Below are 21595 nucleotides of genomic sequence, written 5' to 3' on the forward strand. Positions count from 1 at the left end.
GCATATTGCTTCTTCCCTTTGTATTTCTATCTACAAGTGTTTTTATTTCACATGTAGCAGCTCTATTATATATTTGTGGTAGCTATTAAAAGGCTTAATTTCTTAATGTAGTACACATGCTTGCACACATTCACTTTATCTTAAGTAGAACAGCACTTTAGGTTTTTTATTTGTGCTTTGTGAGCCATTAAGGCTTGTAAATATATTTGAATAAGACATACCTATTTAAATGATATGTTAATTAAATTATTTCAATAACACACCATCACCAATGAGTCATTTAATTTGTCTTTAATATGCAAACAATTCTTTTTGATAGCAAATTAGTGTTTAAAAATGACTGCGTTACAAAACTACTGAAATGCTTCAAATCGTGATACCACATTTCACCACTAGATGGCGTCATTCGTCAATGTCACCACGACAACACAGGACTACAACAACAAAAACGTGGACATATTATATTGTGATAAATTCATACTGACATAAAGACATAATAAAGGAAGGAACCACTGGGCATGCTAGTGGTTTTAGTCACTTTATCAAACAAATACCTTAGCCAGAGTCTAGTGGTTAGATTTAGAATATAACATAAACTGAGCTAAGTCATTGCTTTGAAAGAATCTAGCTTTAAAACAACGAATGCAATTTAATTAGGAGAGTGAGTTGGCCTACTGTTGGTTTATTATTGACAGTTATTACCAGTGCTCTGGAAGGTAATCACGCATGCGCAGTCGCTGCTTTTACGAACGCCTGGGCTGGTAATTACATTTCTATGGGCAGAGCGCGAACACATCCACTGGTTCTCGCTGCAAAGCCAGAGCCAATTATATGTGTGTTTTTGTTATTCTGTTAACTAAAATGAGGCGTCTAATACAGAGATAACATTAGGTTTTTGAATCGGAACAGCCTCTCTGTACGTCGTGTTTCTTCCCGGGAGAGCCCTCTCCCTTTTTCTCTAAACCTGGCGGTTGTTTGAGCTGAAAGCCTGCCGCGGAGCGGTAGTCACACACAGGCCGCGAATCGGGTCCTGTTTCTGGGAGGAGACCACCCAGACTCCTCGCCTCCCTGCTAGCTTTTATTAGCCGGCTACGATGCGCCGCTGCTGCTGGTGTATTGTCTACACAGCAGGCCACTGTGAAGCGAGACGGATCCTTGGATAAGTGTTTAAACTGAAGGGTGCCTTGGAAGATACACACCACACCTTTCAAGGTAATGTCTTCCCAGCTAGCTAACGTCATGCTGCTCCTGTATTAACGTCACAGGAGACACTCGCGAGCTAACGGCTAGCTTTTTAACATTTGCATGTATGGCCCGTTTAGCTAACCTGACGTTAACCAAATGTGTACTTTGTCACCTAACGGTTCTTCCCCTCGTTAATGAGATTACCGTAACACAAGTATACTAATGTTATAGATACAGCTAATGTAGTTAATTAGCAGTCACCTATTAGCTTCTTTCATCAAGCCAGCATTGGGCCGTTAAAGGTGGTGAGGTGACGTCAACGTAGCACGCTACAGGTAATATCATATCATATATAACATTCACTTTACTGAGGATAACTGAGGTTGTCTGCAGATGTTAAGGAGCTTTAGTAGGGTGGGTTTGTGAGCAGGTGGATGCACTTGTTTTCCCTCAGAATCACTGTCATAATGGACTTATTCATAGTGTTTTTGGAACGTTAAGCATATTTCAGTGGCCACTAATGGGGTTTTAGTGCGAAGAGAATCTACAGTTGAAAGTGAAAGTGCTCTGAGTTTCATTTAGCTTCAGCACTGATTATAAAAACACAAGTCTGCTAGACTTACTGCAGACGCGATGTAATGGTTATAATACTGTGTAGCAGCAGAGTACAAAGTTGTGCTTTTAAAGGAGAACTCACTGAAAACAAAACAAAAATATGACCCAATTTAAGCAAGATAGTTACCAGAGAGGAAGCACAAGTCAGTGAGACAGTACATACAATCTTGTGTTGTTGTGAGTTTTGTTTTGGTGCAGGATGTGAGACTGTAGTTTTGAGGCTTTATCAACTATCTGTTAAGTTGCTCAGGTTCTTAATTAATGGCCCAAAATGTGCTGTCTCAGCAAGTGTTTTTGGTTAAATCAACTAATGTGATCATTTATTGGGTGAAGGAAAAAGATTCAGCCTTCTACCTTTTTATTTTGCAGTTGTTGGATATACAGTAGTACATGTGTGCCTGCTACATATATAAATAATGACCAGAGAGTTTCATTGTTCATATTCAGCACTGTTTTCAGTCACTGTAGGCCGAGGTTCATTTAACTGCAAAGACATGGTCTGCTCTCTGTCATCAAGTGTTCAACATAATGAATGTGATCACGCCAGAGAGGAGCATGCTACTTTGGTGCTTATGTCTCAGCCACCAGATAGAAGCCTAATTGACTACTATAGGGAGGATTAACAGCGGCACCCAAAACAGCACTTTCCTTTATAATCAGCAAACACCAGATGAGGATTTTATTTCGTTACTCATTGAAGAATCACTCTAATAGAGCATCTAGACACTAACCAGTGAAATTGTAATTCAATATATCGTGGATGGCTGATATCCTGTTATTTGACTGTTACTCAGCCGTATGTTCAGTATAATGGTGACGGTAACATCATATTTGTCTTTGTTTTTAAGGATGGATGTTGATTTGTGTGCCAGTGGGGGCAGTACCAGGAGAAAGGTGGACTTGTCTGGGGTTGCAGAAGGCACAATGGAAGTCGTACCGCTGGAGATGTACGACTCGGCCAGAGCAAAAATAGCTGCCAACCTGCGCTGGCTGTTTGCCACAGCCTATGGCATTGGTAAGTAATGAAATTGGCATTCACGCTACACAAATGCTAACTAAGTTTTCTTATTAACATTTACATTTAGCTACACTTTATGACAGAATGTCTTAATATCTGCCATTACAGATTTAACAACAAGAGATTGCGCTATCCGCACAATGTCTTCCTCGTGTTCTCATAGTTATTTCAGACGTTATTGTTGAAACAATGCGTTTACTCTTATCCACGTACTGCCGTCAGCAGATTGTTGTAAAGCGTCAGCGGGGAAACAGTGACAGGAAGAGAAAGAGAAATATTTCTGTGTGTGTGTGCACTTGAGCCAACAGTAATACCCTCCATGACACTTGGCAACTGAAGCCACCCCCCCCCCCCCCACACCACCACCACACACTGACTCACCAGATCCTTTCATTCTTGTCGGTTGGCCAGTGAGATTGAACCCAAATCAGGCTGAGTGACGGGCGCTGAGGATCAGGCTATATTTGTTAGACATGGACACTCAGAGCATGGAAAATACTGATCTGCACTGCCGGTCACTCACACGATGGTATCAGCATTAGTAACTGAGCATTTAGGACAGATTTGCTTGCAACAGTCAAGAGCTGAATGCATTTCCAGGACTCAGATGAGTTGTTTGGATTTTAGGACAACCTTAAGAACCTTAAGATCCACTTTAAAAGAAGGCAGCACTATCGCTGCTTATCTTCTGTTGAGTAGTTGATATCATAAGTCCAATTTCTTTTACTGGGAGCAGCTGGTCAAGTGCATTAAGGTTAAAATCCATTCAAATCAAAACTTTATTACATACTCAGGTCCCAGATACAAGATAATAAATTACATGGAATGAATTACACACACAAGCACAATAAGAAATCATGGATTCATAAGAATATAGATCTGTCTCCTACAAAGAGTCAACAATACTAATGTTAGTGTAAGTTATTTGAAATGCTTGAAAGAGATGTTGACTCAACTTAATGTTCATTTTAAAGTCTGATGTGGTGCTGTTGGCTTACGCCCTTCATATCTCCAGCCATTAAAGTGTTGGCATGTTTTCAGATTAGATACACTATGAATTATTATGGGCTGTACATTGTTTCTTTGTGCATACCTATATATTAACCATGAGAAAGTAAACCTGTGGTACATCCTGACTGTTTGTCAGGTGTTTAAGCTTCCGTCTGCAAAGGTTGCTGCAGTAACATCACAGACTGGCGCTATTGTGTGACTGCAGGGCTGCTGTTTACCTTTAGGTTTGTTTGACTGTGTCTCCTCCTCATCATAGACGTTAAGCTAAGTCAGTGTAAGCCTCAGCTAACTTGTGCACAAGGCCCATTATTTGCAGCTTTGCATGTCTGTTGCATCAGCGTAGTCTCTGGTCATTATTTCAGAGGCTCGTACAAGCTTTGCTTTGTATTCCGCTGTCTCTCGGTGGTCATTACCCAGATTTTCTAAAGCCGCTGAAGTATTCATATTGAACAGTCAGTCAGATTGGAGTTTTAATGGTAATCCAGTTTATGGGTGGAATGCTACAGTTTCTTTTGCCCAATTTGTTTTTTTCTTTTAGCCTAGCAGTTTGCTCTAAGGTAATTTATGGGCTCATATTTTCTCAGTGTTCATAACAAAGCTTGTAGGCAATTGCTCGCTCAGTTCTTGGTCTGTCATCATTGGTGCCTGGCAAGCAACGCAGGCCACAAAAATGTAAGCATATTAGCGATGCATCGCAAATAAACCTGGGCGGAGATGCTGTTCAGTCACAACAGAAAGCATGCGTTGGCTCCAAAGCTTTGGCAGCCCAGAGGGAGGCAACTCTCAGGTGCAGCCGCAATTATCTTCCTCCCCTGGGAACTGAATACACTAGGCCCATTTGTTTTCCACCCTATGGCTCACATGGTGTCTGCTACGTAGCTAATGCTGCGCAGTTGTTTGCTCCTGCATCGACTGACGGACACAAACGGTGACGTAGCGCTGTTTTAAAATAAGTGGGGCCATCTCGTTTGTATACGTCATGCTCTCCTGTCCAACCGCCCTCTTCATGGACCACAGCTGCTCCCAGCCGGAGAGACAGACAGACAGACAGACAGAGAGAGAGAGAGAGAGAGAGAGCGAGCACATGTCTTTACCCTGCTCTCCCCTGCTTGTGCTGATCACGGTTGGCTGACTCTGCTGAAGCACATCCTGGGTGTTGCTGCCAAATCCCATCCTCAATGCTCCACCCAATCCCAGTGAGTAGATGTTTCAGCCTGGCTTCTGGTGGCAGGAGGGTTTGTGGGGTGGGGGGGGGGGTTAGCTGCCACACAACATCAGTATCTGAGGAATGAAGTCAAACGTGAAGACTCGCCCCAGCCAGACCCCTTTGTTTTCATACACAATCATTGCCACTGTTTAGATGTGTTTACTCAGACGTGGCTCTCCAGGAACGACCCACACTGCTGCCGAGTGTGTTCATAATAGATTTATGCTGTTGTATAATGACATCCTTATTTGCACCATGTGCACGATGGCAGACAGTCATGTGATCTGTGCATTAGCGGCTGCTGACATAAGTGCTGCATGCCCAATCGTATTGAAAATCGCCATTTCTGTTTACACTTTTTTTCATGCGATCTCTTTCTTACATAACAACAAATGTTCATAGTTGCATTGATAAAGGGATTTGATCAAACCAAAGACTCAGAGTTACTGTTCCAAACAAAGGATCGGGACATCCCTACTCTCTAAGCTGACTCAGCAGGTGACAAGTCTCTGATGCACCGTGCGATGATCACAGGCAGAAACAAAAACAATGTCTGAACAGAGAAGAGCAACATTTCTGTTTTTGGGAAAGACTGAATGTGTTAGAACCTAGGAAACCTTCCTGTGATGTTCAACGTGGTCTTATCCAACACTAGATCTGAGTAAAACATTCTCGGTCTATAGCTCATGTGTTAGGGCGGTCCCCTTTTAGTTGATTGGTCGACTAATCAGCCATTTTGGTGGTAGGTGACTAAGATGTCTTTGTTTCAATTCTTTTGTCATGCTGGATGACTTATTCTTTATTAGCATTTATCTGGTTAACACGCCCGATCATGTTTTATAATGTAATATTCCTTTGCCTACATATTTTATACATCCTCACTTGTGCCGTTCAACATCTGTGCTTTATGTATTATCATCTACAAAACCAGCTGGAAGGAGCTGCCGGCCTGCCTTCCTGTTTTCCTGAGCAGGAGATTGCTGACGAGTTGCTCCCTTTATCTCCCCATTCAGAGCCAGCACTAAGAACACATAACACACACACACACACACACACACACACACACACACACACACACACACACACACACACACACACACACACACACACACACACACACACACACACACACACACACACACACACACACACACACACACACACACACACACACACACACACACACACACACACACACACACACACACACACACACACACACACACACACACACACACACACACACACACACACACACACACACACACACACACACACACACACACACACACACACACACACACACACACACACACACACACACACACACACACACACACACACACGCACGCACGCACATACGGCTTACGCTGGAGCTAAAGCACAGAAAAACAGATTTAACAGAACAGGGTTCTTTCTATCACCGCACCGGATTTCTTGCATAATTTTCGACCTATTTTAAGCCTCTGTGTGGTTTACGATGCAATATAACTTTGGTTTGTGCCTGCCTCCGTCCCTCGCCCTTATATGGTTGTGATTTCTGGGTTTTGAGAGTGACTTCACATCCAAAGCAACAGACTCTGTAGTGTAGCTCATTGTTTTTTGTTAAGTTAGTGCTGGCACAGCCCACCGTGTCACCTGAGAGGCTCCGTTTCCCAATGTTCTCCTGAAGTAATAGGCTGTGACTTCCAAACCCAAGTTGTCCTGTTTGCTTCAGGTAAACTGAAACCGGCAAAGAACAAATATTAGATAGAAAGTTGTCGCATTCCTGTAGCCTATTGACACGGTAGACGTTTGATGGGTGTAGGCCGAGGCAGAGATGTTGGTGTTAAAGGTGTATATATTCCTGCATCAGCATATTATTATATTGTTAATTGCCTCATGGTTCACCTGACCACTGTCTCCATTGCAGACCACATTCCAGAGGACTTAAGGGACCCGTTCTACACGGACCAGTACGAGCAGGAGCACATCAAGCCGCCCGTCATCCACCTGTTGCTCTCCTGCGAGCTCTACTGCCGCGTCTGTGCGCTCATCCTCAAGACGGAGCAGGCGGCGTCTCTGCAGTCGCACCTCTCGGTCATCCAGTCTCTGTCCAGGAAGGGCATCTACGTTGTGGAAAGTGACGACACACCGGTCACAGATGAGGACCTGGCCTGTGTGCCCATCAAAATGGTGAGTGGACTGACTCGAGGTTGAGTCAAGGAAATAAGGCCAGAAGCTATGACAACGTTGCACATCAGCTGAGCTCTTCCTGCTCCTGATGTGTTATTTTACCTCCAGTGAAATCAGTGCGTTTATCTAGATCCAGCAGTGCAATCAGTCTCCACCACAGACGTTTGAGCCACGAGGAAGCGTTCTCTCTGCCGTGCAGAGTAACTGAAACATTGTGCATAGGCATGACATTTCACGTTATTTGCGATTGTATAAGTAGTGAGTTGTTTTGCTTGACTTGTTGGCGCTTTCTGAAGAGGATTTGGCCGCTTTCTTATCATTTCTTTATTCAAATGATGAGGTGGAATTTGACTGTTACTCTTGCTAGTTGTGTGAGGACTATCATGCAAAACAGGGCCGTGATGAGGGCTGCGGTGTTTCATTTTCCCACATCTGTTCTCTCTCCTGTCCACATATTCATATTTGAAGATCTGGAACAAATGTATCTCAATTATTTTAGCTTGAAACTACAAAAAAAAACGACGACTTTTTGTTTCAGCTATAGTTTCTTTAGAATGAATTCCTGATCTAATGAATTAGTTGACTAAATAATTGAGAAAAAGAAAACACTTACTACCTACCTCACTTATATTGTCATACAATGCGAAGAACATCCAGTAAAATTGGGACATTGATTTTACCTCCATGTTAGTGAGCATCCTCTCTACTGGAGCGTTCACAAATGGAACAAGCTGATACTTCTCTCTAGTTTATGGAAGAAATAATGTATAAATCCTAATAAACAAAGGGTGCCTGTGCCCTCTGAGAACAGGCAGTTTAATCATCCGTGTTAGGAGGGTTTCACTCTTGCTTACTTCTTAGAATGGATTTCATTGTCGGTGATATTTTTCTCACCTGCGTTTTCGTCAATCTGTTCAGAGCATTTACAGAATGCTGGCCCTTAAAACCATCTAGAATGTCCTTTTATCCTGCCTGGTGGGTGTAATGCTTATAATATTTTAATGTTAATGCGCGATACAGAGAGCAGGGGAATTGTAAACGCGCGACCATGCAGTGACAGACGTGACATGCCGGCGTGTAAATAAATTAAGCAAAATTAACTCGTCCTTCAAGGGGGGCGGGAGGGGCCGTTGGGGGCCGCCCCCCCCCCAATAACATGGTAGGGGAAAGCCTGCATTGTAGTGACTGAAGTACAGAGCAGCCCCTCTGTAGCAATGAGATGCAGCGTCTCACACTTTACACGGGACAGGATGAACGCCAACCAGCTCGCTTGCTCTCAGCCATCTTCCTACCCCTGTTTGTTACCATGGAAACCAGCGATGGCGGTGGAGCAGGCCTCGTCTCTGCAGGCTGAGGCTGGTTGGGGGTGCGGCATCTGACAAACTAATCCACGCAGGCTCGTGTGTAAGCAGCCAGACACAAAAAGCCCTGTGAGGGGACGGAAAAGCCTCAGCAGAACAGCGCTTATCTCTGATAGACTGTTGGGAACCCCCCCCCCCCCCCATCCCAGTTTGCTGACTTGACAAGGTGTTTCCATAGCAACATTTCTCTACGTGTGTGTTTGTGTGAATGAAACCGCTTCTGTACCGGCAGACAATTCCTCTGCACCTTGTCTGACTCTTGTTGGGGCAACAGCTGGACTTGTAAAACCTTGAGAAGCTCGCCACCCTCTGGAGTCCACTTAAACGTGTGTGTGTGTGTGTGTGTGTGTGTGTGTGTGTGTGTGTGTGTGTCTGTTTGTGTGTCTCTGTCTGTCTGTCAGTCAAACACAGACACAGCTCAGGGCAGCAGCAGCCCTCTCCATGGGGCTCCTCGCTGCCCTGATGAAGGGCAGAGTGAGTGTTGGTGGAGAACAAAAGATTTAACAGCACATCGTGCTGCTATATTTGCCCTTTTGTTTAAATTTTATTTTAGCACTACTTATTGACATTTGGATGATAAGTGCAGTACACCGTTTTTTTAAGTTGAGTCATTTCGTGCAACAGCAATTGTGGAAGTTAGCAGTTTAAAGCACCAAGAATTTACGTGAACATTTTTAAGACTTGATGATTTAATCGAATCAGAAAAGAAACAGTGTGAGTAAATCCAATGAGCCAGCAGAACCTGCGCAGCCTTTAGCTTCCTTTATGCTCGTCTTCCTCCTTTCCTTTCCTTTCCTTTTCTTTCCTCTCCCCTGTCTCATGTCTTAGTCTAGGTCTGTCTGGAAGTAGGTTTTCACTGTCTTTGTCGTTGTTCATGTACGCTGTGCTGAATGTTCTGAATAGCTCTCGTTCTTTATGCTAACGAGCCTAACCTCTGTGCACTTCCATCACCAATTGGATTAATCCAGCAATATGTTGCACAAAGCACTGACTGAAACAATGGCATGGACGTATTTGCTCTATAATGGATTCAGGTGCTGCATAGTTGTGATGTTGTGGACGAGGAATAACCTTTTGTAGACTTTTACATAGAATGAGATTCAGGAAAAGAGGCCGACTACCAACATGGTGTTTTGTCAGCTGGGATCAGATGTATTAGTATTTGGTGTTAATCCCCTCCCTGGCTATTAAAAAGGGATATCTTTTACTGGCAGGAAGCAGGTGTTCGGCCACTTGGAGTGGGGATACCCCCCTGCTGGGCCTCTGGATTCATTATGGTATAGAGAGTGGGTTTAAGGGCGGACACCCATTGGGCTAAATGATTAAACCGTAGCGAGTTATTTCAACCTCAGGGTTGTCCTGCTAGAGTTCTGAATAAGACAGCATCCTTATCCATTCACCTCAGTCATTTGTTCACACACAATAGTGGCTGTTCTGTCCCAGAATCCACTGCTCACTGACTATTTTTACTACAAATGATTGTTCAATAAAGTAAAGACAGGGCTATGCTTTAAACTGGTTCTCATGAAGGTGTTGTCATGACATGGTGTAGGATGTTCATAAGGAACCCTACAGATTTTACACATCAAAGTCTGTTTACAGGTCTTGGGGAGTACTACTATATAGTATATGTGTAATTTCTCAGTTTGTATTAGAAGGGATTCAAACTAAATACACTTTCTCAGTTTTAGCATGGTTCTCATTTACTGGAAGAGGAGCAGGGAGGAGGAGGAGGAGGAGGAGATACACATTATATCATATTCTACAGTAATAAACTCTGTGTGTTATTTGGGTAAATCTGCATTAGATTGCAATTTCAGCTTCTTTGTTTTTAGCTTTCATTGATTTAATCCATTGAAATTGAATTGTCCTCTGTTTGTACTTCCCCCTCACTCAGAGTGCTCACATGCCGATGATCGATGCCCTCATGATGGCCTACACAGTGGAGATGATCAGCATTGAGAAAGTGGTGGCTTCTGTCAAGCGCTTCTCTACCTTCAGTGCCTCCAAGGAGCTGCCCTTCGACCTGGAGGACGCCATGGTCTTCTGGATCAACAAGGTTGGAATACGCACGCACACGCCCATTTATCATATTTAAAAACCTTTCACATCCACAGCGTTCCATACATCTTGCAGTCCAGCCTCTTTACTGTCAATCTGATTATGACCCTCGGCTGTCGCTCTGCACCATGCGGTATGAATAATCAGTTTCATGCTGACATTATAGGTGACAGTGGCCCTCTTGTTTTCTGGAGGCCTGCATGTCACTGGTGCTCAGAGACAGATAGCAGTGTGGCTCATATTGCACTTATCTTTCAATGAGTTGAAGGCCCGAGGCTGCGAAAGCCGTGACTCAGTGTGTCCGTTAATCACCATGATGTCCCACACCGTCGCTCTCCGTTTGGGACAGTTTTTATTCCCATGTGGGAGAATAAAAGATCATCATTGACCTGTTTTTGTTTTTTTTGACTACATGTAAACACACACTGTCATTTTTTCTACTGCAGGTGAACACGAAGATGAGGGAGATTACAGAAAGGGAGCACAAAGTCAAGCACCACCCGCTGGAATCCCCCAGCCACCAAAAGGTAAAGCCACTCCCAGCGTCTTCTTCTACAGGAGAGAGAGAACCTAAAATACCAGAGCTAAAGTGACCGACACATTTCTAACAGTAGCTTTATCTGTCTGGCCTTTTGGAACTTTTAGAAGTGACTTTTCTAACCAAGTAACATGTATTTCATTGGTCTTTATCCAGGTGTCATTTGCTGCAAAATCTTTTTTCAAAAACTTAAATTCAAGACAAGATCCTTAGTTGTGATGGAAGGAATGTTTCTCCCTGATGGCAGCTGTTGTGACCTTGCTCTCCTGTTCCGATCGGACCCTTTTGTCTCCTCTGACCTGTTGATCTCTCTGCTCCTCTTCCTCATCTGTCTTTCCCTCCCTCTCCTCTCTTATCCCTGCAAACTGGATAGTCTCCCTCCAAATGGTATTGGAAGCTAGTCCCTGTAAGTTGGATGCCAGCCCTGCCCCCATAACCCCATTTTCTTTCCTCTCTCTCCCCCCTTTGCACGCGTAGTCCTGTGTTGATGTGCGCGCACACTCTCCACCATGGCTCATTCAAGCTCATTCTGTGCTGCTTGTAGCCAGCGTCGGTCAGCAAGGGGGAGAACGCTGACTGTTCTTTCTTTTGTTTCTTCTTTTTCGTTCCCTCGTGGCAAACATGTCACCCAGGTGTAAGGTTCCTCTGACCTATTTGTGAAGTGATCAAGAGATATTCCTTTAGCGACGCAATGTGTGCTGCCTCATTTCAAGCTCCAGTACGCCATGTGGATCTGCTGTGTGCGTGTGTGTGTGTGTGTGTGTGTGTGTGTGTGGTATTTGCTTGCCCAGTGAGAATAAGAGGACATCCATGCCTCCACCTCTCCTTTTTGCTTTGCAGTCCCATCCCTGGCCACCTCCTCTCACTGATCTGCTTTGTCATTCCCCCTCCGGTCTCTCTCTCTTCTGCTCTCACACACACGGTCTCCTCTGACATTATCTCTGCTCTCTTGTGTGTGTGTCAGCCTGATGTCATGCACGAGCTGGCCCACTGCATGCTGGAGCCAGAGGAGCTCTTAGAAGCGGTACAGTGTTCCCTCTTTGTCGGGAGAAGTTTTTATGTAGAACTTATTTAGTAGTAGAGTTCCTTAAGTTTGGTTGGTAGTTTCACCTGTGACTTGTGACAAAAGCTTCCTTAGTATAGTTAGTCTAACTTTGTGCAATAGCCTCCCAATACACTGTAGATGTTGAGAAAATGCTGTACATGTTACAAGTTTAAGATAAGTATTTTGTTATACTTTGTTGTGTTGTGATCTTCTTAAATCGTGCATAGTCGTCTCATAGTTTCTGTGCTAGGCTTTGCCCTCTTTGATCAGTTTGGGTTTAAAATCAAGCTTTGATCTCTTTATTGAAGAGTTCCTTAAAAACATATTTTTCAAAAAATCACCTTGTCAGTGCTCTCTGGTGAAAAAACTACATATATAAAAACCTGTTTTGATATTTCTGTACTGCAGTTTTTTTGTTCATTATCGGCCAACATACGTATTTGCATATCTGCACTAAGCTCTTTTACAAGTGCCACTGCAATGTCAGATTGATTAGTCATTGCATACCGAGTGGTGTTCCTCGTATAAGGTGAATACTTTGATGTCACGCAGAAGCATTTTGGAGTTACAAGCTGCAGTACCAGCCAGTTCAGTCTGCTCTGGCTTCCTGCGCGATCTATATTTTTGTTGCTCCAAATCCTATGTAGGCCTGTAATCGAGCTCCATCTCCAGTTTCTAAAACGTGCCTCTGCAACAATGTTCAGCCTTAATTTGTGCATGTTCTATCTGAAAATGCCCATCTTTAGCAGCTGTTAGTAGCTTTGCATCTGTAGTCGGTGAGTTCCTGTTCTTACTACTCATTTCCCAGAAGTGGGACAGTGATTAGCCCAGTTTCTCTCCCAGTCAGCTGCCTCACGTTGGGCTCCTCTTGCTATTGAGGCCAGAGGAAGGCTGACCATCCACTGTGTTGTTCATACCACTGCTCTAACACCTCCACCTCCACCTCCTCACAGTTAACCAGCTCTTTAGGGTTCTCCCTAAACTGCTTGATCACGAGCAGCAAGGCTTTGTCTTTGCACTAAATCTGCTGTTGATCAGTTGAAGAGGAGTATCATCTTACACTATATTATCAGCAAATCAAACCACTATCTTTCTTTGAAACTCCAGGGGCGAACCTTGATCTGATGCTTCAAAGCGAAACATCCGTGATCAATATATGCCTTGACTAGTTCAGACGTGAATCTCACAACAAAAGAGATTGGTGCTTGTGACACTAGTCAATGCATTTAGGATGTTTCATGTGGTGTCCTTGGTTGTTAGTATCACTGTGGTGTTTGTAGTTGCCGTTCTCCTCATAACGCCCTCTTCGTGTCCCCCTGGTGGTTAGGTGCGGTATCGTCGGGAGCATGCTTCAGGCCGCCAGCTGCCCTTCTTCCCTCTGCTGGAAGACCTGATGAGGGACGTGTGTGACGGAGCGGCACTGCTCACTGTGGTCAACTACTACTGCCCAGACCTCATGAAGCTGGAGGGTACGCTGAGCCACTCGCAGACCCGCGTTCAATAGATTAATCTTAATTATCAGTTGCCCTCAACATATTTTTCTGTAAAGAGCATCGAGCTTTCTCTGCTCACACATTGAATTTAATATCCATGTGTGACCCTATTTTTGGCGCCTGCACATGGCTTCCTGTCCCGGTCCCGTCAGTGTGACATTTATAGCCAGCAGGTCATGGAGTTGTGTCCCGATCTGACTCTGCTCTCTCTGCCTGTCTGACCAGATGTTTGCCTGAAGGAAGTCCCCTCCATTGCCGATAGCCTGTACAACATTCATCTACTCAAAGAGTTCGCCAACGAGTATCTGAATAAGAGTTTCTATCTGACGATGGAGGACATGCTCTACTCGCCACTCGTGCTCAAGGTACAAAACGTGACATCCTGTGTTTTCATAAACGTTTGCAATAACAATGTAAAAACTACTTGGGCTAAACAATTGTTGCTGTTATTGTGAGCTTAGTGATGATCATCGAGTCCTTTTGATGTGTTTCTCGTGCTCTCTATGTAGCACAATGTGATGGTCTTCATTGCTGAACTCTTCTGGTGGTTTGAGACTGTCAAGCCAGAGTTTGTCCAGCCCAGAGACCTCCAAGAGTTCAAAGATGGTAAGCATCCCCGTGTGATTACTACAAATCCTAAATCTCCTTCCAGTCTCTCTGAGTAACGAGTGTCACTATTACACGTGTAATCAGGAAAATGTCACGTCTGCATCATTGGAAGTAGCATCTAAAATGCCCCTTTCTTATTTCTTAAGTTATTTTTATTTGGATTACAGTCGAGGTTCTATGTTGAGATTTCCAGTATTAGTCACTAAAACTCTCTCTTCCTCCTTTTCTCAGCTCGAACCATAGCTCAGCCCAAGAGTGCCCGCCCATCAGTGCCTATCTCCAACGCCACCAAGCGCAGCTTCCTGGTCAGCCCTGGTTCGGCCGATAACCAGAGCAGCCCTGAAGTGTGTAACAGGTACTTCCTGCACCCTGAAGACTCTGACCCCCTGTAAGTCTTCTCTCGCTCTGCTCCTCGTTCCGCCTCATCATGATCCTGTCTCCTAACCAGTAACAGTAGCCCTCAAAGGATGGGTAGATCTGCAGCATGGTCTTCACATGTGCCCCACACCGCTAACCCTCTTTTCACCTCAACACATTTAATATGGATTTGCACAATGCTAAGATGATTATTGCATTTTATGAATGTAATGGTTGTGCATTTATATGTAAACGTCCTGCACTCCAGCTTCAAAGGGTCCTGAACTGTCACTGGGACTTTTTCATGCCACTTTCTTGTCTGTTGCCTTTTGTCTGTGTTGAGAGATAACTGTATGTATTTGGTTGAGGGGGAAATGTTCTAACCCCATACTTTGCACTGGTGAAGCGAAGACTTTCTGTTAATCCGCTCTCCCAACAGTGTTTGAAAGACTTTAAAAGAAGTGATTTCTGTTTATTTTTTTAGTAAAGGGAGTCCAACCTTCAGTCCTTCCCACCCGCTCCTGCCCCTCAGACAGAGGCAGCAGAAGCAGCATGGAGAAGATGGTGCCGGTAAGGACAACAGTCTTTACACCAACAGACGACAACGGTTTGCTTGTCGGTATATGATTGTGACCAGCAGCTGTTATATTTATTCTTTGCTTTTGTGTGTATTTCTGTTAAGGTGTCAGAAACCGCTCCAACTCCCTGACTCAAATGGACGGACAACTCCGAGGCTCTGTTGTTGCATGGCCTGACAAGAGGCAGAGGTACCTAAAGTAGCTCAAACTAACACCTGACTTGGCTCTAATATGAAACGTATATTTCTACTCATGGTTTTGGAATAACTTTTGCTTCCATATGGCAGTCCATATACTACTGAAGGTGAGAAGATGAAACCTTTTTAAAGCTCAGTGGGCTTTGTTGTAAATCCGCTGATACATTTTTTTTAATTGTAATGGATGCAAATATAATTAAATTAGAGGTTCACTCCCTGTCCGTCCTTTTGTAAACGTGTACAATGTTATAATTTATACGGCAAAGATTTAGGTTGTGTCTAAATATTTGTGCAGCTGCAATGATTTGCTTGTTAATTGATCAGTCGATTTATAGACAATCCATCGGCTAATGTAAATGCTGAAGCAGAAATGCTGAACATTGGATGGACTAACTTCCTAACACTAGCTTTAAGCAGCTTATAATATATAATTATAACAATTAAATTCAAATGTTTTAATAAGAATACAATCAAGTGTTATTTTATTTTCATTCTCTCCTTCTGCAGACCGCTGTCCACGCTGAGCCCCTACATGTTTCACTCGGGCACAGACGGCGATGCAGACATGGCTTCTGGCGACAGCGTGAGTCTGGCTCGCTCCATAAGTAAGGACAGCCTGGCGTCCAACGTCCTCACCGTCACGCCCAAACACCAGACGTCTGTCCACCAGCCTTCGCAGGCTGCAATGCGCCGCGTCAACGGCCACAGCCTCCTGGGAAACGTCAACATCGAGGATGGGGAAGAATCTCTGGTGGCAGTTGCGAGGACTGACGCTGCCGTCGTCCCCAAACGGGTCGACGGGACGCAAGCAACTGCCGCAGCGGGACCCAAACAATCCGCGGAGTCCACGCCTGCACCCGATAGCTTTTACCTAGAACCACTGATGCCTTCTGTGATCAAAGCAGCTAAAGAGAAGTCTGTATGTCTGAACAAGCAGGAGGAGAGCGGTGAGGGGCCCCACTCCTCTGGGAGGGGCTCTCTACGCAGGGGAGACGGATCTGCATCGGCCGTTCGTAGGAAAGCTCCCTGCAGCTTGAACCGGACCTTTACCCCTCCGGGTGAGGAGGCAGACTTGTCAGAGGAGCTTCAACAGGGTCCGCTAGATTTCTGCCCCATTGTTACCAGCAGTGTGGACCCCTCGTCCAGAGAGCCAGCTGGGGGCTTCTACCTTCATTCAGATTCTGAAGAGCCAAAGCCTGCCCAGGCCCTGGACCCTGAGCTTGAGGACCTGGATGAAGAGGAAGAGGATCTGGATGAAGCTCTTACCACTAAAGACCCCAACTGGGCCAGGAAAGCCCTTAATGAGGATGAAGAAGAAGAATCGGCCAAACTCCAAGAGGACATGAACGTGAAAGAGCACGAGGACAAAGACATAAACGGCGGCAGCGGTCGCTCCAGCCCCTGTCTCAGCGGTCACTCCCAGGCCAGCAGCATGGCCAGCGGCAGTGTGCGCATGACCTCCTTCGCCGAGCGCAAGGCCCAGCAGCAGCGCTTCGGCAGCAACCACGACCTCCGCTCCAGTGCCTCCAGCTCCCAAAGGACCACTCCGGATGGGTCGGAGAGCAGCGGGCCCCTGGCTTCCTCCTGGAGGCTTAAAAGGGACCAGAGCCCCTCCGGCGACGGTGGCGGCGGTTCTAACGTACTGGCTTCTGAAATTATCCAGCTCCGCATGCAGCTGGAGGAGAAGCGGCGTGCCATCGAGCACCAGAAGAAGAAGATGGAAGTGCTGTCGGCGAGGCAGAGGCAGAAGCTGGGAAAGGCTGCCTTCCTGCACATCGTGAAGAAAGGCAAAAGCGACACGCTACCCAACCCACTCAAAGCTGACATCTCTAAAGACGAGCTCAGTGCGGCGGAGAGAGCACCATCAAGTAAAGACGACATGTGTGTCGATGCCCTCAGAGGGGACAAAGTGGTGGTGGTAACCCCCCCGCCAGGTGCCTTAGCAGCAGAAAAGAAAGAGCCCAGCGGAAGCTTCTATCTGGAAGAAGAGTTGGACCTAAACGAGTGCAGCCACTCCATCGACCTGTTGAACGACGCCATCGGCAGCATCCAGCAACAGATGATGCAGCTGTCACTGCAGCAGGAGATGTTGATGAAACAGAATGTACAGTCCCCGTCTGGTGCAGCTCAGCCTCCTCCCGTCGCCGGCGACAAAAACGGCGACTCAAAGGGAAAGGCAGGCTTTCACTTCGTGGAGCACATCTCCAGCGCCGGCCTCACTCCCACCAGGAAACCCCCCAAGCTGAGCTCAGGCCGGGGCTCCAGGTCCAAACCATCGGAGCTAAAGATAGCCAAGGAGCAGGGCCGGCAGGCCTCCAGGACCCTCACCCCCACCCAGAGCGGCTCGGAGACATTACCACACCTAAGGCAGTTAGCCGGGGGCCGGTCCCCCAGGACCGAGCAGCCCGACAGCCCCAGGACCCCCACCGCAGCAGCGGAGACAATCGACAGGCCAGGCGCCGGCCACGCTCGGAGCGCCAACTTCCGCCTTCACGACGAGGCAAACATGCGCGTGCCGACCCGAGTGGACCTGAAGGCCGTGGTCGCCCCGGAAGTGTCCTTTGACGAGTGCCTGTCCAGCGCCCAGAGAGAGTCCGACCTCAACTCCTCAGACGGTTCAGGGAAAGAGAACATGCCATCGGAGGAGGTGCAGCGCAACAGATCCGCACTGATCGAGGTGGACCTGTCGGTGCTGAAAGCCCCCGAGGAAGAGGAAGCTGCTGAGGACACGACAGAAGGCGGTGATGGAGAGAAGAAGGCGGTTATGGGCTTCTTCTTCAAGGTAATGCCGTTGAATGAAATATATTTATTTATTTCAATTATTCCAATCCAGTCGTTGATGTCGGGTTTCATGTTCTTGTGTTGTAGGACGAGCAGAAGGCAGAGGATGAGCTTGCTAAGAAGAGAGCGGCGTTCTTGCTGAAGCAGCAGAAGAAAGCCGAGGAGGCTCGAGTCCGTAAACAACAGCTAGAATCAGAATCAGAGCTGAAACGAGACGAAGTCAGGTAACCTGTCCAACGTTTGCATAGGATTTACATGTCGTTCTTCTAAAAACCACACGCTAACACTGCTGTTTGGTTTCAACACCAGACGGAAGGCAGAGGAGGACCGCTTGCGAAAAGAAGATGAGAAGACCCGGCGTGAGCTGATAAAGCAGGAGTATCTCCGGAGGAAGCAGCAGGAGATGCTGGAGGAACAAGGCCTCGGGAAGCCCAAAGCCCCCAAAGCCCCCAAACCCAAGCAGAAACACCGACCCAAGCCCGTCCTCAGAGAGGAGTCGTCCAGCGACAATTTCTCCAAGTGCTATTCTTCCACACGTAAGATCGTTACATCATGAGTTTGACATTTAACGGTCACATTGTTTCTTAACACGCTCTAGCACAGTGTGCTTCATTTGCTTTCTCCAGCTGAGCTGTGGGGCACGTTGGCTGATACTTGTTCTACGGTTACTTTGCCACATGACTGAGATTCTTTTCTGACACAAATGTTTTCACTTCTTTGGATTAAATGACGGGTTAAATATCAAATGGAGTAATACACTGATTAGTGTAGCCTAATAGTTATCTGCAACTGGGCAGAAGAAAACCTAAATCAAAAAATGATTACAACGTAATCAAATGCAAATGCCAACGTAATGAGGGTACAGCCCTCAAATTATATGAAATGAAACAAACTTGGGGATTTCATGCAGCAAATGCCATTTAACCACAAAGCAAACTCTCTGTTCCACACAGCTGACAACCTGAACAACACCCAATCAGGCTCCAGTCTGTCTCTGGCCTCCGCTGCCACCAACGAGGCCGACAGCGTCAACTCTGGAGGGGCGGGCTCTCAGCGGTAAGCTGCTTCCAGCTTTAGTTTTGTTTACAATGTTAGCTTGCGCTTCAGAAATATTCTGTGTGTTGTTTGCAGTAGTTCTAGTATTTTCAGTCTGTGCCTCCTTTGGTTTTGTCCTCCAGCTGCGACTCCGTGGAGTCGTTTCCCGGCACTCGTACCAACAGTCGAGCTGCAGAAAGGGACTGGGACAACGGCTCCACTGCGTCCTCCATCACTTCCATGGCTGAATACACTGGTCAGTTTATTATCAGATATGTTGCTATGATAACACACCAGTAGTTGTGTTATTTATTGATCGGTGAAGAAAAGAGCGAAGTGTCAGTGGAGTTGACATGCCGTGCTCATTGTGTTGCTTGTCTTGATTTTCAGAATACTATAAATGGATGATTGTTTCCTGCCAAAGTGACGATTGCATGACGAGCACAAGTCATCCGACCTCTTTACTCTCTTAAGTGTACCAACAACTATGAGATCTAACTGGCTTTTCTCCTTTTAGGTCCCAAACTATTCAAAGAGCCCAGCGCCAAGTCCAATAAGCCGATCATCCACAATGCAATCTCCCACTGCTGCTTGGCTGGCAAAGTCAACGAGCCTCAGAAGAACCAGATCCTAGAGGTCAGTCCTCTGCCAACATAGTGTTTACAATGTACCGATACTAGAAGAGGTATCGCAATACCTTTTCATTAGTACTGGTACTTTAAGAATGACAGTAATAAGAGCCGTAGCGCTCTGCTTTAGGACTGCTCTGGGGGCGGAATCGGGTGGATTTAACATTGGTGGGAGGGTTTAAGAATGGAGGGATGGAGTCAACAAATACAGTTTCAAGGAGATTTAAGCAGGTCATGAACTGACGACTGCACAGAGTTTAAGGTTCCATATTCTGTAATTATTCCATTATTTTTCCTGTTTTAGTTTTTTGCCGTGATATTATTTCGGTATTGGTATCAAGACTAAAAACACCACATCATACACAGCTTTTAAAGCCCAAAAGTGAATTTCCTACTCATTTTGCACACTACTTCACTGTACTTCAGTGTTATATTAGCGGCGTATTAATTATTATTATTCCCTTCCCCTCCAGGAGTTGGAGAAGTGCGAGTCCAACCACCTGATGATCCTGTTCCGTGACGGCGGCTGCCAGTTCCGGGCGCTCTACTCGTTCTTCCCCGACACGGAAGAGATCCAAAAGCTGACGGGGACGGGACCCAAGAGCATCAGCAAGAAGATGATCGACAAGCTGTACAAGTACAGCTCGGACCGAAAGCAGTTCACCGTCATCCCCGCCAAGACTGTGTCAGTCAGCGTGGACGCCATCACCATCCACAACCACCTGTGGCAGGCCAAGAGAGGTGCTGTGCCAAAGAAAAGCGCAAAATAGCAGAGAGCCGGATTTCAAACCCTCCTTCATCCAAATCGTCTCCTCCCCATCTCGCTTGTTTCCTGAAAAGACATTCACTGCATTGACGCCCACAGCCAAGCTCACCGCCACGCTCGGCCTGGAAACCTACTCGGGAGAGGCCGCACTTATGGACCTGCGGTCCTCTGTAGGTGGACCCGGGCAGAAACCAGGGAAAAGGTGTGTGTGTGTGCGTGCGTGTGTGTGCGTGTGTGTGTGTGCGTGTGTGTGTGTGTGTGTGCGTGTGTGCGTGTGTGTGTGTGTGTCACAGGTGGTCTGAGGGATCGGTGCTTGCAACAAAAAGGAATGCCGGCTGAATTTGCCTCCCAGTGATCTCAGTGCGATCTATTCGGGTTTCTTTTGGTCCGGCTCGGTTTTTATACGACTCAAGCATGTGGCATTGTCTTCCTCTGTGTTTCTCTCATACGTGGTGGATGTTCTTTTGTTTTACATGAAGTATTTATTAGTTCAGCACTGTCATGGTCGAGAGCTCAGCTGCAGCACTAAAGTCTCTCCTTTCGGACGAATTGGGAACAAAAGGAGAGGAGGAGGGGGGGGGGGGGCATTGGGGGAATTCTGTCGCTCTTTTTCGGGAAAATCCGAAAGCAAATGACCTTTTTACAACCCTTTAGGACCGCCAGTCTGCTCTGCTGTCCCAACAACAATCTCTTCCTGCGTGGACTGTCGAATCGGTCGAATCAGGCTGGCATTGCCGAATTTGCCTCACCGGGGATCTCCAAAAAAACAAAGCTGCTGCTCTGAACTGTCTTCTTCTTTAGTCCCGGGGAGCTCCTCAGGTCTCCCTCAGACATCCGTTGGCCTTTTCACGCATCGTGGTACTATCGTCTATTTATTCAACGGCTTTTTAAACTAGACGCTGATCGTGTAGCACTGGATATGTGTATAGCAACA

At 46.1% G+C, this 21595-nt stretch overlaps 1 protein-coding gene across 1 annotated transcript; it reads left to right on the forward strand.

The window, feature by feature from the left end:
- Positions 1–822: 822 nt before the first annotated feature.
- camsap1b (calmodulin regulated spectrin-associated protein 1b) lies at positions 823–21201 on the forward strand. The gene is made up of 18 exons (XM_079162131.1): positions 823–1212; positions 2649–2815; positions 6949–7211; positions 10470–10631; positions 11080–11160; positions 13544–13685; positions 13935–14074; positions 14219–14315; positions 14550–14706; positions 15160–15245; positions 15358–15442; positions 15958–18232; positions 18319–18455; positions 18541–18767; positions 19185–19287; positions 19410–19522; positions 19784–19902; positions 20369–21201. The coding sequence occupies exons 2-18, from the start codon at positions 2650–2652 to the stop codon at positions 20663–20665; spliced, it is 4650 nt and encodes a 1549-aa protein (XP_079018257.1). The 5' UTR covers positions 823–1212; position 2649; the 3' UTR covers positions 20666–21201.
- Positions 21202–21595: the final 394 nt, after the last annotated feature.

Source organism: Pholis gunnellus (genome assembly GCF_910591455.1).
Source record: "Pholis gunnellus genome assembly, chromosome: 6".
Classification (NCBI taxonomy): Eukaryota; Metazoa; Chordata; class Actinopteri; order Perciformes; family Pholidae; genus Pholis; species Pholis gunnellus.

Coding starts and splice junctions, on each gene's coding strand:
- camsap1b (XM_079162131.1), top strand. CDS start 2,650: ATGGATGTTGATTTGTGTGCCAGTGGGGGCAGTACCAGGAGAAAGGTG. Junction 11,161..13,543: donor AATCCCCCAGCCACCAAAAG/GTAAAGCCACTC, acceptor CCTGGTGGTTAG/GTGCGGTATCGTCGGGAGCA. Junction 14,707..15,159: donor CCTGAAGACTCTGACCCCCT/GTAAGTCTTCTC, acceptor TTATTTTTTTAG/TAAAGGGAGTCCAACCTTCA.